This window comes from Ailuropoda melanoleuca, chromosome 2, assembly GCF_002007445.2.
Source record: "Ailuropoda melanoleuca isolate Jingjing chromosome 2, ASM200744v2, whole genome shotgun sequence".
Lineage (NCBI taxonomy): Eukaryota > Metazoa > Chordata > Mammalia > Carnivora > Ursidae > Ailuropoda > Ailuropoda melanoleuca.
In genome coordinates this window covers 26,989,662-27,005,595 of record NC_048219.1, presented here as the reverse complement: position 1 = coordinate 27,005,595, position 15,934 = coordinate 26,989,662, and the positions used below count along the sequence as shown (strand labels likewise).

The following is a 15,934-nucleotide window of genomic DNA, read 5'->3' as shown; positions in this document are numbered from 1 at the left end:
GTATAATGCTGTTACACACTTAATGGATGACAGTATAGGGTAATCAAATGTTAAGTTATATACACAGGGAAACCAAAAAGTTCATTTGACTTGCTTTATTGTAATATTTGTTTTATTGTAGCAGTCTGGAACTGAACCTACAGTATCTCAGAGATATGCCTGTATACAGATTGCTCTTTGATTTTGTTTATGATGCTTTGGTTTAGAAAAGTTTTAAATTAGAAGATAGTGAAATCTTTCTATTTTTTTCTCTTTTATAAACTTCTGGATTTTTTGTTTTGTTGAGCACATATTTTCTTCACCCCAATATTATAACAAGATTTCCTCTTAAATACTTAAACAGTTTTAGAACATTTTTTCCTTTTAGCTCTATAATCTCTCTGAAATTTATGTGTTGAGTGTAAGGAGGTGGATATTTTTTTTTTTCCTCAAATGGATCGCCTATTGTTTCAGCATCATTAATGAATCATAAGTGGTGTTGCAACAGTATTATAAACCCTGCTGTTTCTAGAATGTCCTTTCATTGATCTGTAAGTGTTCCTGTACCAGTATACTGTTTGATTTCAATTGATTTAAAAATTTATATTTTTATAATTGGTAAGGTCATTTCCCCTCATTGTTTTCCATTTTCAAAATGTTCTTGCCATTCATGTGACTCTTCTCCACATGAATTTTGGAATCAGTGTGTATATCATGATCCACAAAAAATCTTGTTGGGTTTTTTTTTTTTTTAAATTGGCATCGCCTTGAATTTAGAGATTCATTTGGGAATCTCTGTCTTTAGGAATTTGTATCTTTACAATATTGGGTGTTCCCATTCAACAGCATGGTATGACTAGTCAGGTCTTGTATTTTCTTCTGCAGTTTCCTAGTTTTCCTCATGTCGATTGTGTTGAGTAGTAGTGAAAAGTATGGGTTCTAGTTCCAATGCTACTTGGGTTCAGTCTCTGCTAAGCTTGGGCAAATGAAAAACCCATTTTGTGTTTCAGTTTCCTCATCCATGAAATGGGAGTAATAATAACAACTCATTAGGGTTATTGTGAGGATGAAATGGTTAAGACATATAAGTTAACACATTTAATATGTTAGCTAATGTTAAGTATATATTTAGGTATTTTATAGTTTCTGTTTTTGTGAATAGGGTCTCATATTTAAATCTCATTTTAATTGGTTATGTTTGGTATATAGGAAAGTTCATGATTTTTTTGTTCATGGCTCTTGATTTGGATACTTTGCTGAACTCTGTTTAGTATTGATATTTTTGTTTTGTTTTTCTAAATCCTCGTATTCTCTAGGTAACTATATTTTGCAGTGAATTGTTTTAGCTTTCAATATTTTTGCCTTATTTATGTATTTATTTATATTTTGGATCATTTTTTCATTGACTAGGACTTTCAATACAGTGTTGAATAGAAGTGATGATAAAGAGCATTTCTTTTTCATGACTCTAAATAATTTGATATTGATTTATGAAAGTTAACCCTCTATAAAGCTAAGGACTTTATGTGTGTGTTCTTATTTTGTTAACTAATGGGTTTTGGATTTTTATTAAATTACTTTTATTATACAAATAATAAATTAACATTTTTATTACAAAAGATTGAAAAAGTACAGGAATTATGGAGTACAGAGAAATTATAAAGCATGGAAGTTCTTTTGTATGCTGCTCTACTTTTATTCCTCTCTCTCTGTATGTAACTGTTACATCTGATTTCCAGTCTTTTTTTTTTTTTTTAAGATTTTATTTATTTATTTGACAGAGATAGAGACAGCCAGCGAGAGGGAACACAAGCAGGGGGAGTGGGAGAGGTAGAAGCAGGCTCCCAGCGGAGGAGCCTGATGTGGGGCTCAATCCCAGAACGCCGGGATCACGCCCGAAGCCGAAGGCAGACACTTAACGACTGAGCCACCCAGGCGCCCCATGATTTCTAGTCTTTTAAATCTTTTGTAATACCATTATATACATTTGATGTGTACATATGTACACGTACTTTTTTTTAGTTTTATAAAAATAGGTGTTAGATTTTCATTTAGCAGATATTAAGTACCTATCATGTATTAGCCATTAACCTTCTTTTGTTCATTCAGCAAATATTTCTTAAATGCTTCCTAAGTGCCTAACAATGTCTCTGGTGCTATGGTATATCTGTGAAGAAGAATAGCTCTGCTCTCAGAGCTAGTATTCTAAAGGTGTAGATAAGAGAAAGGAAGGAAAGAAGGAAGGAAGGAAGGAAGGAAGGAGCCAAGTGTTGATAAATGGTGTGAAAAAAGTTAAAGTAGGATAAAAGAGGATAGAGATTGGGGTGCTGTTTTATTATTTTAAAAAATGTCTACTTTTTAAAAGGATATATTTATTTATTTTAGAGAGCACATGCAAGCAAGGGGAGGGGCAGAGGGAGAGAGAGAAAATTTCAAGCAGACTCCATGCTGAGCACAGAGCACGACTCAGGGCTCAGTCCCACGACCCTGAGACCATGATCTGAGCCAAATGCAAGAGTTGAATGCTTAACCAACTGAGCCACCCAGGCACCCCTTGTCTTCTAATAATTTCTGAAATTTTCTGATCTGCTAACAGTGTCCTTTTCTATTTTCTGAGTCTGTCATGATTTTATTCTCAAACAAAACCAAAACAAAATATAACCACAAAAATTTTTTGCTATTTACATGTGATTTTTGGTATGAAAGTAGATAAATCCGTATGTTCAGTCTTTAATCTTAAGCCAGAGGCTCCTTTCCTTGTCTTTGCACATTAGTCTTCCCAGTTTCTACTAGACTGACTTTTTCTTTCTTTTTTTATTAAATAAATTTAGCATGTAACATTGTGTAAATTTAAGGTGTAAGGCATATTACTTCGATACATTTATATATTGAAATATTGCTAGGGGCGCCTGGGTGGCACAGTGGTTAAGCGTCTGCCTTTGGCTCAGGGCGTGATCCCGGCGTTATGGGATCGAGCCCCACATCAGGCTCTTCTGCTGTGGGCCTGCTTCTTCCTCTCCCATTCCCCCTGCTTGTGTTCCCTCTCTCGCTGGCTGTCTTTATCTCTGTCGAATAAATAAATAAAATCTTTAAAAAAAAAAAAGAAATATTGCTGATTTAGTGATGTTCTTTCACATTACATAATTATAGTACAGTATTGTCTATATTCATTATATTGTGTGTAAAATCTCTATGACTTATTCACTATTCATTATAAGTTTGTATCCTTGAACACCATCACTCTTAACCTCCCACCCCCACCCCATCCCCTGGCAACCACTATTTTACTCTCTTTTTTACAGGTTTATCTTCTTTGGGTACCACATGTAAGTGATATCCTACAGTACTTGTTTTTCTTAGTCTGACTTATCTCCCTTAGCATAATGTGTTCAAGGTCTAACCATTTTGTCCTTTCTTATGGCTAAATAATATTCCATTGTGTATATATGCCACATCTGCTTTATCCATTCATCCATTGATGGGCATTTGGGTTGTTTCCGTATCTTGGCTATTATGAATAATGCTGGAATAATCATGAGAATGCAAACATCTTGTCGAATTCCTATTTTCATTTCCTTTAGGTATATACCCAGAGGTGGAAATGCTGGATCACATGGTAGATCTATTTTTTAATATTTTAAGAACTCTCCACATTGTTTTTCATAGTAGTTGGACAAATTTATATTCCTACCAACAATGTTGAAGGGTTTTCTTTTTACCACATTCTCACCAGCACCTTTTCTCTCGTGTCTTTTTGATGATAGCTGTTCTAACAGGTGTGAGGTAAGATCTTATTGTGGTTGTTTGGATGTGTATTTCCTGGGTAACTGTGATGTTGAGCATCTTTTCATGTGCCTATTGGCCATTTTGTTGTTCTCTTTGGGAAAGTGTCTATTTAGTTCTGCCCATTTTTTAATTGAATTGTTTTTATTATTATTAAGTTGACTGTGTTCTTTATATATTTTGGATATTAACTCCTTATCCAATATATGGTTTGTAAAATTTTTCTCCTGTTCTGTAGGTTGTCTTTTCATATTGTTTCTTGGGCTGTACAGATGCTTTTGGGTTTGATGTAGTTCCATTTGGGTTTTTTGCTCTTTTTTAAAAAAGATTTTTAAAATTTATTTGAGAGGGAGAGAGCATGCATGGAGGGGAGGTGCAGAGGGAGAAGGAGCAGACTCTCTGCTGAGCAGGGAGCCTGACGCAGGGCTCAATCCCAGGACCCTGGGATCATGCCCTGAGCCGAAGGCAGAGCTTAACCGACTGAGCCGCTCAGGCGCGCCTCTGATTTCTTAATACATGTGTTTATTGCTATAAACTGTCTTCTCAGAACTGCTTTTGCTTTGTCCCACAATATTTGTTATGTTGTATTTCCATTTTCATTTGTGTTGGGATATCTTTTTTCTCTTTTGATTTTTCCTTTGACCTAATTGTTTAGATGTGTCTTTTTTAGTTTCCACGTATTTGTAGATCTTCTCACTTTCCTTTTGTTGCCGATGTCTAGTTTCATGCCACTGTGGTCAGAGAAGATACTTGGTATGATTTCAGTCTTGAATTTGCTAAGATTTGTTTTGTAGCCTATCATATGATCTATCCTGGAGAATGTTCTATGTGCACTTGAGAAGAATGTGTGTTCTGCTGCTGTTGGATGGAATGTTCTGTATGTCTATTAAGTACATTTTTTTTTTTTAGTCTTTATTTAATTATTTATTTGTCAGAGAGAGAGAGAGAGAGTACAAGCAGGGAAAGCGGCAAGGAGAGGGAGAAGCAGGCTCCCCGCCAAGCAGGAGCCTGACACGGGGTTTAATCCCAGGACCCCAGCATCATGACCTGAGCCAAAGGCAGATGCTTTACTGACTGAGCCACTAGGTGCCCCAGTACAATTGTTCTTAAGTGTGGTTCAATTCCAGTATTTCCTGTTGATTTTCCCTCTGGACGATCTACTCATTGCTGATAGTGGGGTATTGAATTCTCCTATAATTATTGTATTGCTGTCTATTTTTCCCTTAAGATTTGTTACTATTTGTTTGATATATTTTGTTGCTTGAGTGTTGGGAGCACACATATTTATGATTGTTATATCTTCTTGATGAACTGACATCTTAATCATTATATAATGACTTTACTTTGAAGTCTGTTTAGTCTGATGAAAGTTTGGCTATGCCTGCCTTCTTTTGGTTTCACTTTGAGCCCATGTGGGTTTTGTTTTATTTTTTGTTTTTTAACCTATGTATGTCTTTAGAGCTGAAATGAGTCTCCTGTAGGCAGCATATAGTCAAGTCTTGTTTTTTTTGTTTGTTTGGCTTTTTTTTTTTTTTAATCCATTCAGCCACACTTTGCCTTTTGATTGAGTTTAATCCATTACCTTTAAGGGGGGTTATTGATATGTGAGGATTTACTACTGTGATCTTATTTTTTTCCTTCTGGTTATTTTGTTTCTCCATTGTTACTTTTTCCTTCTGTTTCTGTCTGCCTTTGTAAGTTGGTGGTTTTCCATGGTGATTTGTTCAGTCTCCCCTTTTTTTATGTTTGTGTCTCTAAAGATTTTTGCTCTGTGGTTATCATGAGGTTTACATAAAACATTTCATAGATAGGGCAGGAGGAGTGACAGTGGCCAGGCAGCCCAGCTTCAAGAAAGATTTCTGCCCCTGTGGCTGCAGGCACCTGGTGCACACCTGTCCCACCACCATGATGCTCTAGAGGAAGGTCAGCTCCACTGAGGGGGTGGCAAAGGAGGAGCTCAAGAGAAGGTCATCAAGGTTGTCAGCTAAACCTGCTCCTATAAAAGTGGAAATGAAGCCAAAAAAGGCAGCAGGAAAGGATAAATCTTCAGACAAAAAAGTGCAAACGGGGAAAAGGGGAGCAAAGGGAAAACAGGCTGAAGTGGCTAACCAAGAAATGAAGACTTACCTGCAGAAAATGGAGAAACTGAAAATGAGGAGAGTCCAGCCTCAGATGAAGCAGAAGAAAAAGAAGCCAAGTCTGATTGATATCATACATACACCATGTCTTATCAGTGGTCCCTGTGTCCCTTCTTGTACAGTCCAGAGGAATATATTTTTTTAAAGATTTATTTGTTTCAGAGAGAGAGAGAGAGAAAACAGGCACACAAGTGAGTCGGGGGGAGGGACAGAGGGAGAGAATCTTCAAGCAGACTCCCCACTGAGCAAGGAGCCTGTTTTGGGGTAGGGGCTGGGTCTCACGACCCATGAGATCACGACCGGAGCCAAACTGAAGAGTCGGAAGTTCAACCGACGAACTGAGCCACCCAGGCTCCCCCAGAGGAATATTTTTGTCAACTATTTTATAAATGCAAGTTTTTTAGTAGCTCTAGAAATATTTTTAAGAAGGAGGGAACCCCACCTCATCACATTTTTTAAATGTAAATTTTTTTTTTTTAAGAGGTGAAATTGTTTTCTGGTTGCTTATTTTTTGGTACAACCAGAAAATAGTGGGTTATTGAATGCGGGAGGCCTTAATTGTTTTGGGTATCAGCTCAACGTTCCATAGATGGGGTAGTTTTTTTTTTGTACTATAATACCAAACATACCAAATGGTAGTTTGGGGTCATTTGTGCATTTAGTATGTCTTGAACATTTAAGATTACATCTCCTCCCATGTTGTTTTTGGTACAGTTGTTTCCTAAAGAAAACCACTCCTTGATCTTGGCTCTCCCTGTCAGAATTTTGTGCTCTCTGTAACACCTTGGTTGTGGTAGTTCAGTTTTTCTAGTTATTTTGTTAATGTGCTGTGCAAGATTGAAAAATTTGAGCATGTAGTGTATATGATATTAAATTGTGAAGTAATGGAACTTAACAATGTAACAGTGTATCAACATTTGAAGATATTGGTACTTGATATACTTTTAAGGAAAATTTGCCTCTAGATTTTAAGCTAGAAGGTCACTGGAATGACTTTTGGAAAAGAATCACAGTTACATGGTTTTTTAGATTTTTGGTATGTATGTTAAGAATTGTACAAATTGAAATGTCTGTACTGATCCTCAGAACAACCAATAAAAACTTAATTATGAAAGAAAAAATATTTTGTAGATAAAAAGTCCTTTTTCTTCTGATACCAATTTATCTTCATTTGTCTGTAAAGTTTCCATCATTTAACTGTTCCCTTTTTATATTTTTGTTATCACAATTACCTCTTTTTATGCTGTGATTTTGTTACTTAGTCGTAATAGCTATAGTTATTTTTAATGCTCTTTTCCTTTAATTTTTATGCTATAATTAAGAGTTTAACATATTCTAAAAAAGAATTGCAGTTTTCTAATTCTATGTATCACCTTAATTAGAGTTTAGTGTGCTTAGGTCTTTTCGTTCAGCTTGAAGAGCTCCTTTCAGCATTTCTTTTAAGGCAGATATAGTGGGTCTCGTGGTGGTAAACCCCCTTAGCTTTTGTTGGTCTGGGAAAGCCTTTATTTCTTTTCCACATCTGGAGGATAACTTTGGCAGATAAGAGTATTCTTGGATGACAGTTTTCATCTTTCAACGTTTTGAATATGTAATTCCATTCTCTCCTGGTCTGTAGATTTTCTGCTGAAAAATCTGATAGCCCAATGTGGGTTCCTTTGTAGGTTACTGTCTTTCTTTTTCCTAGTAGCTACCTTAAAAAAATTTTTTTTTAAATCATTGGCTTTTGACTGTTTAATTTAAAAAAATTTTTTTTAAAAGATTTTATTTTTAAGTAATCTCTACCCCGAACGTGGGGCTTGAACTCACAACCCTGAGATCAAGTGTTCCATGCTCTACTGACTGAGCCAGCCAGGTGCCTGTCAGCAGATTTAATGTAATGTGTTTTGGAGAAGGTCTTTTTGCATTGAGAGAGATGTCCTATTGGCTTTGTGGACTTGTATATCCAGTTCCTTTTCCAGGTTTGGGAATTTGTCAGCTATTATTTTGTTAAATAAACTCATTGCTGCCTAAATCCTCTCTCTTTTTCTGGAATACCGATTATTCTTATGTTGGCTTTTGTAATGAAGTTTAATAGTTTTCATTGGGTTTCTTCACTTTTAAAAAATCTTAGTTCTCTCTTTTCCACCAGAATCATTTCTAGAGTCCTATCTTTGAGCTTGTTAATTCTCTCTTCCATCTCTCTGCTCAATTTCTAGTACAGTCTCATACCTGATTGATTTCTTCAGCTCTAGATTTCTTTCTTTCTTTCTTTCTTTCTTTCTTTCTTTCTTTCTTTCTTTCTTTCTTTCTTTTAGAATTTCAGTCTCTTTGGTAAAGTACTCCTTATGTTCATTCATTTTCTTTCTGAGATCATTGTATTACCTGAGTTTTTTGTAGCTTGTTGAATTTCTTTATACTATTTTGAATTCTTTATCAGATGCAATATTCCATGTCTTTGGGTTCAGTTGCTAGAAAATTGTCATTTCCTTTTGTGGTAAAGTATTATGTTTTTTTGGTGGTGTCTGATGAAAAGTGCTTCTGCTTCACTTAATTAGCAAACACCTTTTTTATTTAGACAAGGTTTTGTTTACTTTGATTTTAACAGTTTAACAGTCTGGTAAATTAGGAGCCGCCTTTTTGTTTTCCAGAAGGTGGCACTAGTACACCAGAACTGATTTATTGCTAAGGTTGGAAGCAGATGATTTAGAAAGAGGGAGAGAAGGAAGGAAGGACAGAAGAAAGGAAGGGGGGAGGGAGGAAGGAAGGGAGGAAGGAAGGAGGCAGAGTTGGGGGGGGAGGTGTACACTTAGCATTTGAGGCTTTGGGTATGCCCACAGCCTGGGAGGAGGATCCTCCAATTGGGGTACCCAGGAGTCTGTGGGTGGTCTCCTTTCCTGAACCCAGGACACACAACAGGAGACATTTTCTTTCAGTTCTGGTTATTGGCCTACTTCTCTACTTCTCTTTCCTTTCCTTCCCTACAGTCATTGCTGTTACTCCTCAGAGCAGTGGGTCCCTCCAGCTGCAGAATTCTCAGCTGGGCAGATCTCCACCCACCATATTGACCTTCTGCCTCTTCTGCCAGAAACATTGTGCTGTTCTGCTGCTGGACCTGCTGACACCGGCTCCCACAGCCTCTCCATGGCCCAGTCTGTCTACCCACTTTGAGTTACATGGATGGATGTCTGAGGTTTCCTGGTTTGCTGTGCAGAGGCAGTTTTTTTCAGTTATGGAAGTCGATTAGTTGTAATGAAAGGGGAGAGAAAAAAGAAACAACTCATGGAGCTGTAGTGCTTATGTCATTTCCAAACCTTTTTCATCTTGAAGGCTCAAGTTAAGTGTACCTTGCTTCAAGGGCTTCCCTTACTGCTTCTTTCTTTCTAACATTCCATGTTTAGCTCTATCATTCTGCATTATACTGGCATAATTGCATCATATTTTACTAGACAGTGAATGAGTGATGTGATAAATTTGGTTTTATTAACTAAATGTAGCATGGTAGCTGATACATTAAAGGCTGCTAAGTAAATGCTATTGAATAACACATGAAAAAATAAGTATAAACAGGAGAAGTTTATAGTAGACACCCTGTTATCAAACCAGCACGGCAGTTTTACTAATAGGATAGTCATTTTCCTGCTAGGCTACCAGTCTGTGGGATTTAGTTTTCTTAGAGATGTAGCCACTTTTTTAAGTCCATAAAAGCAGTTCTGGGAATTGGTATAAAATATTAAATACATTTTACCAAAGGGAAGGAACAGAGTTTAAAAATATGAGATTTTGCTTTAATATTTAAGCTGACCTGACTGCTCTGTGTATTGATTGATATATTTCTGTTAGGTTGAGTCTTCTGGTATGGTAAAATGTTTGTTAAGTACTTGTAAAACAAAGAAATAGTAAGGGAAGCTGAGTTGTGTGTTTGTTGTGTTTAACTTCTAAAACTTGGTTTTTGAACAGGTAAATGTATTTTCGTAGTTCAGAATTAAAAAATACAGTGAGGTGTCTCTTATCTTTTCTCTTTAGCTACTCAGAAACTGATAAGCTTTTGAGATTTCCCCTCTGCAGAAACAACCAATTTTATTAATATAAACATAGTGTTGGGTGTGTATGTGTAGGTACTTTTGTTTTTTTTTTAATTCTGCTAGGATGATCATTTGTGTTGGTGTGTGTAATGAATAGCTGACTCAAAATGTTTTGTGATTTTTTTCTTTCTTTAGATACATCAAATTATGGAATGGCTTGCAGGCACTTTTGATTTCAGACCTAAGTAATATGGAAGGTAAAACAGGAGATGCAACAGATGATGAAGAAGAAGAGGAAGATGATGATGACGACGACGACGACAACGATGATGAAGATTCTGGAGCTGAAATAGAAGATGATGATGAAGAGGGTTTTGATGATGAAGAGGAGTTTGATAAGGATGATGAGCATGATGATGATGATCTTGATACTGAGGACAATGAATTGGAAGAATTAGAAGAGAGGGCAGAAGCTAGAAAGAAAACCACTGAAAAACAGGTGTGAATCTTGTCATTATTATGTCTTTTTCTAATTTGGGAATTCTTTGGGGTATTCCTAAACTCATGTTTTATTTCTTAATGTCCAAAAGTAAGTGTATATTCATTTTTTGATCTTCAGTAAAGGTCTATTTATTCTGTATAAAAATAACATTTTAAAAATATTTTGCTCGATTATAAAGGTATAGAGGCTCATTGTAGAGATGAATGGAAAATTTTTAAAAAATGTAAAAATCACTCATAATCATAACTCAGAAGTAATCACTGGTAATATTGGAGGATTTATGTAATTCTTAGCATGGAATAGAGGGATAAGAGAGTATATTATCTTTGGAGACATTGGAAAAAGAAAAGAACAAGGCAGTATAGAGTCCTCACCTGGGCCTATGGTTCTGAGAGTCCTCATGGGTAATTTCTGTTTGGTAATTTCACGTGTTTTTATCTCTTTTTACGGGACAGCACCAAGTAATTTGGAGGAATTGAAATAAAAATGGGCAGTTGAGCTTAGTGTAATATATATAGTTGACTGTTGAACAATGTGGGGTTTAAGGGTACCAACCTCCTGTGCAGTTGAAAATCCTTGTATAACTTTTGATTCCCCTAAGATTGAACTACTAATAGCTTACTGTTCACTGGAAGACGTACTGATAAGCTAAATAGTTGATTAACACACATATATATTTTTTTAATATTTTGTTTATTTGAGACAGTGTGAGAGAGAGAGCACAAGCAGGGGGGAGGAACAGAGGGAGAGGGAGCAGCAGACTCTTCGCTGAGCAGGGAGCCCAATGCGGGGCTGGATCTCAGGATTCCAGGATCCTGGGATCATGACCTGAGCCGAAGGCAGATGCTTAACCAATTGAGCCACCCAGGTGCCCCGATTAACGCATATTTTGTATATGTGTTATGTACTGTATTCTTATAATAAAGTGAGCTAGATAAAAGAAAACATTATGAAGAAAATCATAAGAGAAAATACATTTACAATATTGTATTTTTTGAAAAACATCAAAGTTAAGTGGACCTGGGCAGTTCAAACCTGTGTTGTTTAAAGGTCAAGCATAATAACAGTAAGTAACCATATCGATAGGGCTTGATAAGGAGAATTTCCTTCTCTGGATATCTTTGAAAGAATGCCTCTGCTTTACAGTGGGGAGTACCTATATTAGAGGATAATATTTTTTGGAGACATTACAGTGGAATCGGTCAGCAAATGATTGTTAAAACCAGTTTCTTGACTATCGATAATACATTCAACATTATATAGTCAACATACAAATGAAATAAGGTTCATATTATTAAGACTGAAATCTAGATGTCAAACGTATTATACCATAAGGTGGTCAGCCCTCAGAGATATAAAGATGTGAAAATACAGGTAGTAGGTATGCTATGAATCTTTTTGTTGATAGTCACCCTTCCTAGAAAAATTATTTTCATAAAGAAGATTTTACCAGTTTTTTCACTAAGTCGTTGGGGGAATTGGGTCATATTTTTAAGAATTTTGCCCCTTGCTGCATATATTATGAATGGTGCCTGTTTTGGGGTAACATGATAGGGCACGTGGTTTTAGTTGGAAAACTTTAGGAATAAAAGTGAAAATACTGAAAAGAAAATACTCGATACTCTTATTAAGGTCTTTATGAATAAATTGGGAACTAATACATTAACTTAATTTAAAATAGACTTCATAATTCCAAATAAGCAATAATGGAAAGGAAGAAATTGTAAAAGTCACAGAGTAGAAAGAACACTGACAGTCAGGAAACCTGAGTTCTAATTCTGGCTGTGTCTCTATCTGGCTGGTTTTATGCCTTTTCATTTTCTCATTTCTAAAACAATAGGATTAGATTATTTACATAATTTTTTTAAAAGGTTTTTTTTTTTTTTTTCCTCAAGTAATCTCTCTACCCAACGCGGGGCTCGAAATTACTTGATCTCGTGATTAAGAGTTGCATGATCTGGGGCGCCTGGGTGGCACAGCGGTTAAGTGTCTGCCTTCGGCTCAGGGCGTGATCCCGGCGTTATGGGATCGAGCCCCACATCAGGCTCCTCCGCTACGAGCCTGCTTCTTCCTCTCCCACTCCCCCTGCTTGTGTTCCCTCTCTCGCTGCCTGTCTCTATCTCTGTCGAATAAATAAATAAAATCTTAAAAAAAAAAAAGTTGCATGATCTACCGACTGAGCCAGCCAAGTGTCCCTAGATTATATACATAATTTTTAAGGTCCATTTTAGCTCTAAAACTGATTATGTCATAACTTCATAACTGAATATTTCCTATCTAAACGAGTCTTTCTGTATCTATCTATTAACTTTTCCCATGCTTTGGACTTCTTTATATCTTCTGTCGACTGATAAACAAAACTCTAGGGTTAAATTAAAAGCTTATATTGATAGCCAGTTTTATTGTCAGGATGTAATAAAATACCTTAGATTTATATAGCAGTTGTGAACCCCTTTGACAAACAAAGATGTGCATCCAGTATTTTGGTACTCCTTTTTATTTTGCTTAGGTGGATCAAACTCCTAAGCGTTTACTTTTTCTAGAGCATCAAGATCAGATTGTAGTGATCATTTAAAAATGGCTTAGATGCTGCCTTTCTTTTTTGAAAACTCAGTATGATATATTCCCTCATGAGGTATTGATAGCTAATGTTCTGGATCATATTAGAAAGGAATCCAGGAACCTAATATAGTTTGAAGATGAAATCAAATTGTTTATTTAGATGCAGTGGTTACACTTGTGAAAGGAAGGGTCCTATGATTGTAGCATTGGAAGTGGTTTATATTCATTGACTGAGTAAGTTTCTGCAAAGGAGAAATAAAGTTAGGGAGTCAGGATAAGAGGTGTCTTAAGAATAGTTTAGGGTTTTGCAGTGGTTTTATGATTTAATTTTTATTTGAAAAATGACCTTGTTTAAGGTAAATATGAGAATTAATAAAAGAAGTGGAAAGAAATAATTTTGAGGTTTTTGAAGAACATTTACCTAATTAAGAAGTTAACTACTTTTCTGAGGATCACTTTAATCCCCCTCCGTTTTCTTCCTCCCAAAAGGAAGTTGTTCTTGATCTGAAAGGTTTGATAAGTTAACAAGGTTGAAATTTAAGTATGGTATATATAGAATTAATGATTTGTTCAGGGTTTTCTTAAGTCAGTTCTCAAATATGAATTTCTCAAGCATGAATTTCTTGGGTAGATAATTCTCAAGTATGAATTTCTTTTCTAGCCATCGCAGAGCCTGTTTTTGCTGTGGTCAAAGCTGACTGATAGACTGTGGTTTAAGTCAACTTATACAAAAATGTCTTCAACCCTGCTGGTCGAGACAAGAAATCTTTATGGGGTAGTTGGAGCTGAAAGCAGGTTAGGCACCTATTAAACATCACAGAACAGGTTAGATTGTGGTTTGAAGAAGTGGATATTCCCCCATGTTTTAACTGAGTTTTATGTGCCTACATCTTCAAAATGGGATTTACAGTATCAAATGAGGCTGTTTGGTTCTTCTAAAAACATATTTTCATTTTCTGACACATGGTTAGACCTTATACCAGGTATATGCAATTTCTTAAAAGTTATCTTTCTAAAAGAGTAACCATTTATCAAAACGGTCTTTGATGCCAAATATGTTAGCCTTTTAAAATTGACATTTGAAAAATTGGGGGAAGTTAATAATTCAACTTCCTATCCTCAGGGATTCAAATTGACTATTTTCCTCTCCTGTTTTGTGTCATTTTATTTACACTGACATAATGGTATGCTGTAATCATTTTAAGTGTAGTATACCTAATCATTTCTTTCTTTTTTTTTTTTTTTTTAAAGATATTCGACAGAGATAGAGACAGCCAGCGAGAGAGGGAACACAAGCAGGGGGAGTGGGAGAGGAAGAAGCAGGCTCGTAGCGGAGGAGCCTGATGTGGGGCTCGATCCCATAACGCCGGGATCACACCCTGAGCCGAAGGCAGACGCTTAACCGCTGTGCCACCCAGGCGCCCCTATACCTAATCATTTCTGAGTTGTATACCTAATCATTTTTAAGTGGTATACCTCTTGACCATCTGTTTTGTCAAAAACTCTGATTGGCCCAAGGCATTGGGAGAATATCTACTGATATATGTATTCTACATATGAAGAAATGAAGAACTAAAAAGCCTCTTTAAAGTTTAATTCTATAGATTTTTAATAAAGATTTTTTTAACCATTTACTTATCTTTATTAGATGTTTTCCTGACATATTTTTACCCTGTTTTAATAAAAACAAAATTTTCTGAAAAAACCGAGAAGTTTCACATCTAGTAACTGAGTTACTGAACACAGTCTTTAATTGCTAAGAGATCTTTAGAGATACTCTACCTAGATACATTACTTCTGCAGATTTCCGAAATCTAATAAATCAGGAAATATACTTGGCTCAGAACTCTGAAATGCTGGCAGGAAATCATATTTGGGTGGGTGGGCTGGCTAGTCCCCTTGCTTTTTTTTTTTTTTTTTTTTTTCCTTCTATCTGTTTCTGCTTTTTTCCTTAGGTCTGCACCTGTTCAGCATTTGGCAGGATGGCAAGAGGAGGAGCAGCAGGGTGAAACTGACACAGTTCTGGTGAGTTTCACTTTGCTGCTCCTCCTGATACTCAGGGAAAGAATTTTGTTACTTTCTGTTGGAAAACATCCATCTCCAAGTGAATCCTTAATATGTGATGACAGAATTATTCCTTTACGATTGACTCACTATTGTATGTGTTCTACTTACACCAGTCTGCAGCGGCTCTTTGTGTTGGAGTTGGGAGTTTTGCTGATCCGGATGACCTGCCTGGGCTGGCACACTTTTTGGAGCACAGTAAGATCTTTGTAAAATACCATTCCTGAGTGTGTTTTTTCTTCCAAATTTGTATGAATTAATTTCAAAGATAAGTAACTGGTTTTATAGAAGTGTGATATGTTTAACAAGAGAAAAAGCTAAGAAAAATATTTATGAATATCATAGGGGAAGACTTAATTTTAATCTCCTTAACCATACTAGTTTTGTGGATTAGGATGAAACCACCTAGAAGAATATTTTAAAATGTAGATTTTATTATTGTTTAGGTATGCTAAGGCCAATAGATCAGGAGACAGTTTCCTGTCTCTGGGAATCTAGTCTTTAACTTTGGGTAGGGCTATCTCTTCCAGGGTTAGCAAGTTCCCAAGATGTCAAAGCATTAGAAATGCAGAAAATAAAAATACATAATTAATATCAAAACAAAACAAAATTTTCAGTTTAACTATGAATGTACCTAAATAAAACCTGTGTGGATGCCATATAGATATAAATATTTAAATCTATACTTGTTTTCCTGAATTATTTATATTCTGATTTTCTAAGCTAACTCAGGGTAACCTTCTCTGTTAAGGAGTTATTATAATAACAGTTAATCTGCATACATGCTTATGTTTGCATTTTAACCTTTTTACAAATAAAATGTTTCTTTAAAAATAAAATGCTTAGTTTTTTTAAGTATAAAACTAATATATGAGCATTATAGAAAATTACAAGAACAGAAA

The 15,934-nt window shown here is 35.8% G+C and overlaps 1 protein-coding gene and 1 pseudogene across 3 annotated transcripts in view; both read left to right on the top strand.

Moving 5' to 3' along the window:
* The window catches only part of NRDC (nardilysin convertase), an 87,025-nt gene that overhangs the window by 23,443 nt on the left and 47,648 nt on the right, over positions 1 to 15,934 (top strand). For 2 of the 3 annotated variants that reach the window (XR_002141996.2, XM_002915721.4), the window contains exons 2-3: positions 10,100 to 10,403; positions 15,149 to 15,230. Coding sequence is in view for 2 of the 3 variants with exons in the window: in XM_002915721.4 (XP_002915767.1) it covers positions 10,100 to 10,403; positions 15,149 to 15,230 (386 nt within the window). In the remaining variant the exon portion in view is untranslated. Of the gene's footprint in view, positions 1 to 10,099; positions 10,404 to 13,629; positions 13,764 to 14,923; positions 14,994 to 15,148; positions 15,231 to 15,934 lie in introns of all 3 variants that reach the window. The other variant, XM_002915720.4, reaches the window with a different exon arrangement.
* LOC117799988 lies at positions 4,736 to 7,069 on the top strand (annotated as a pseudogene).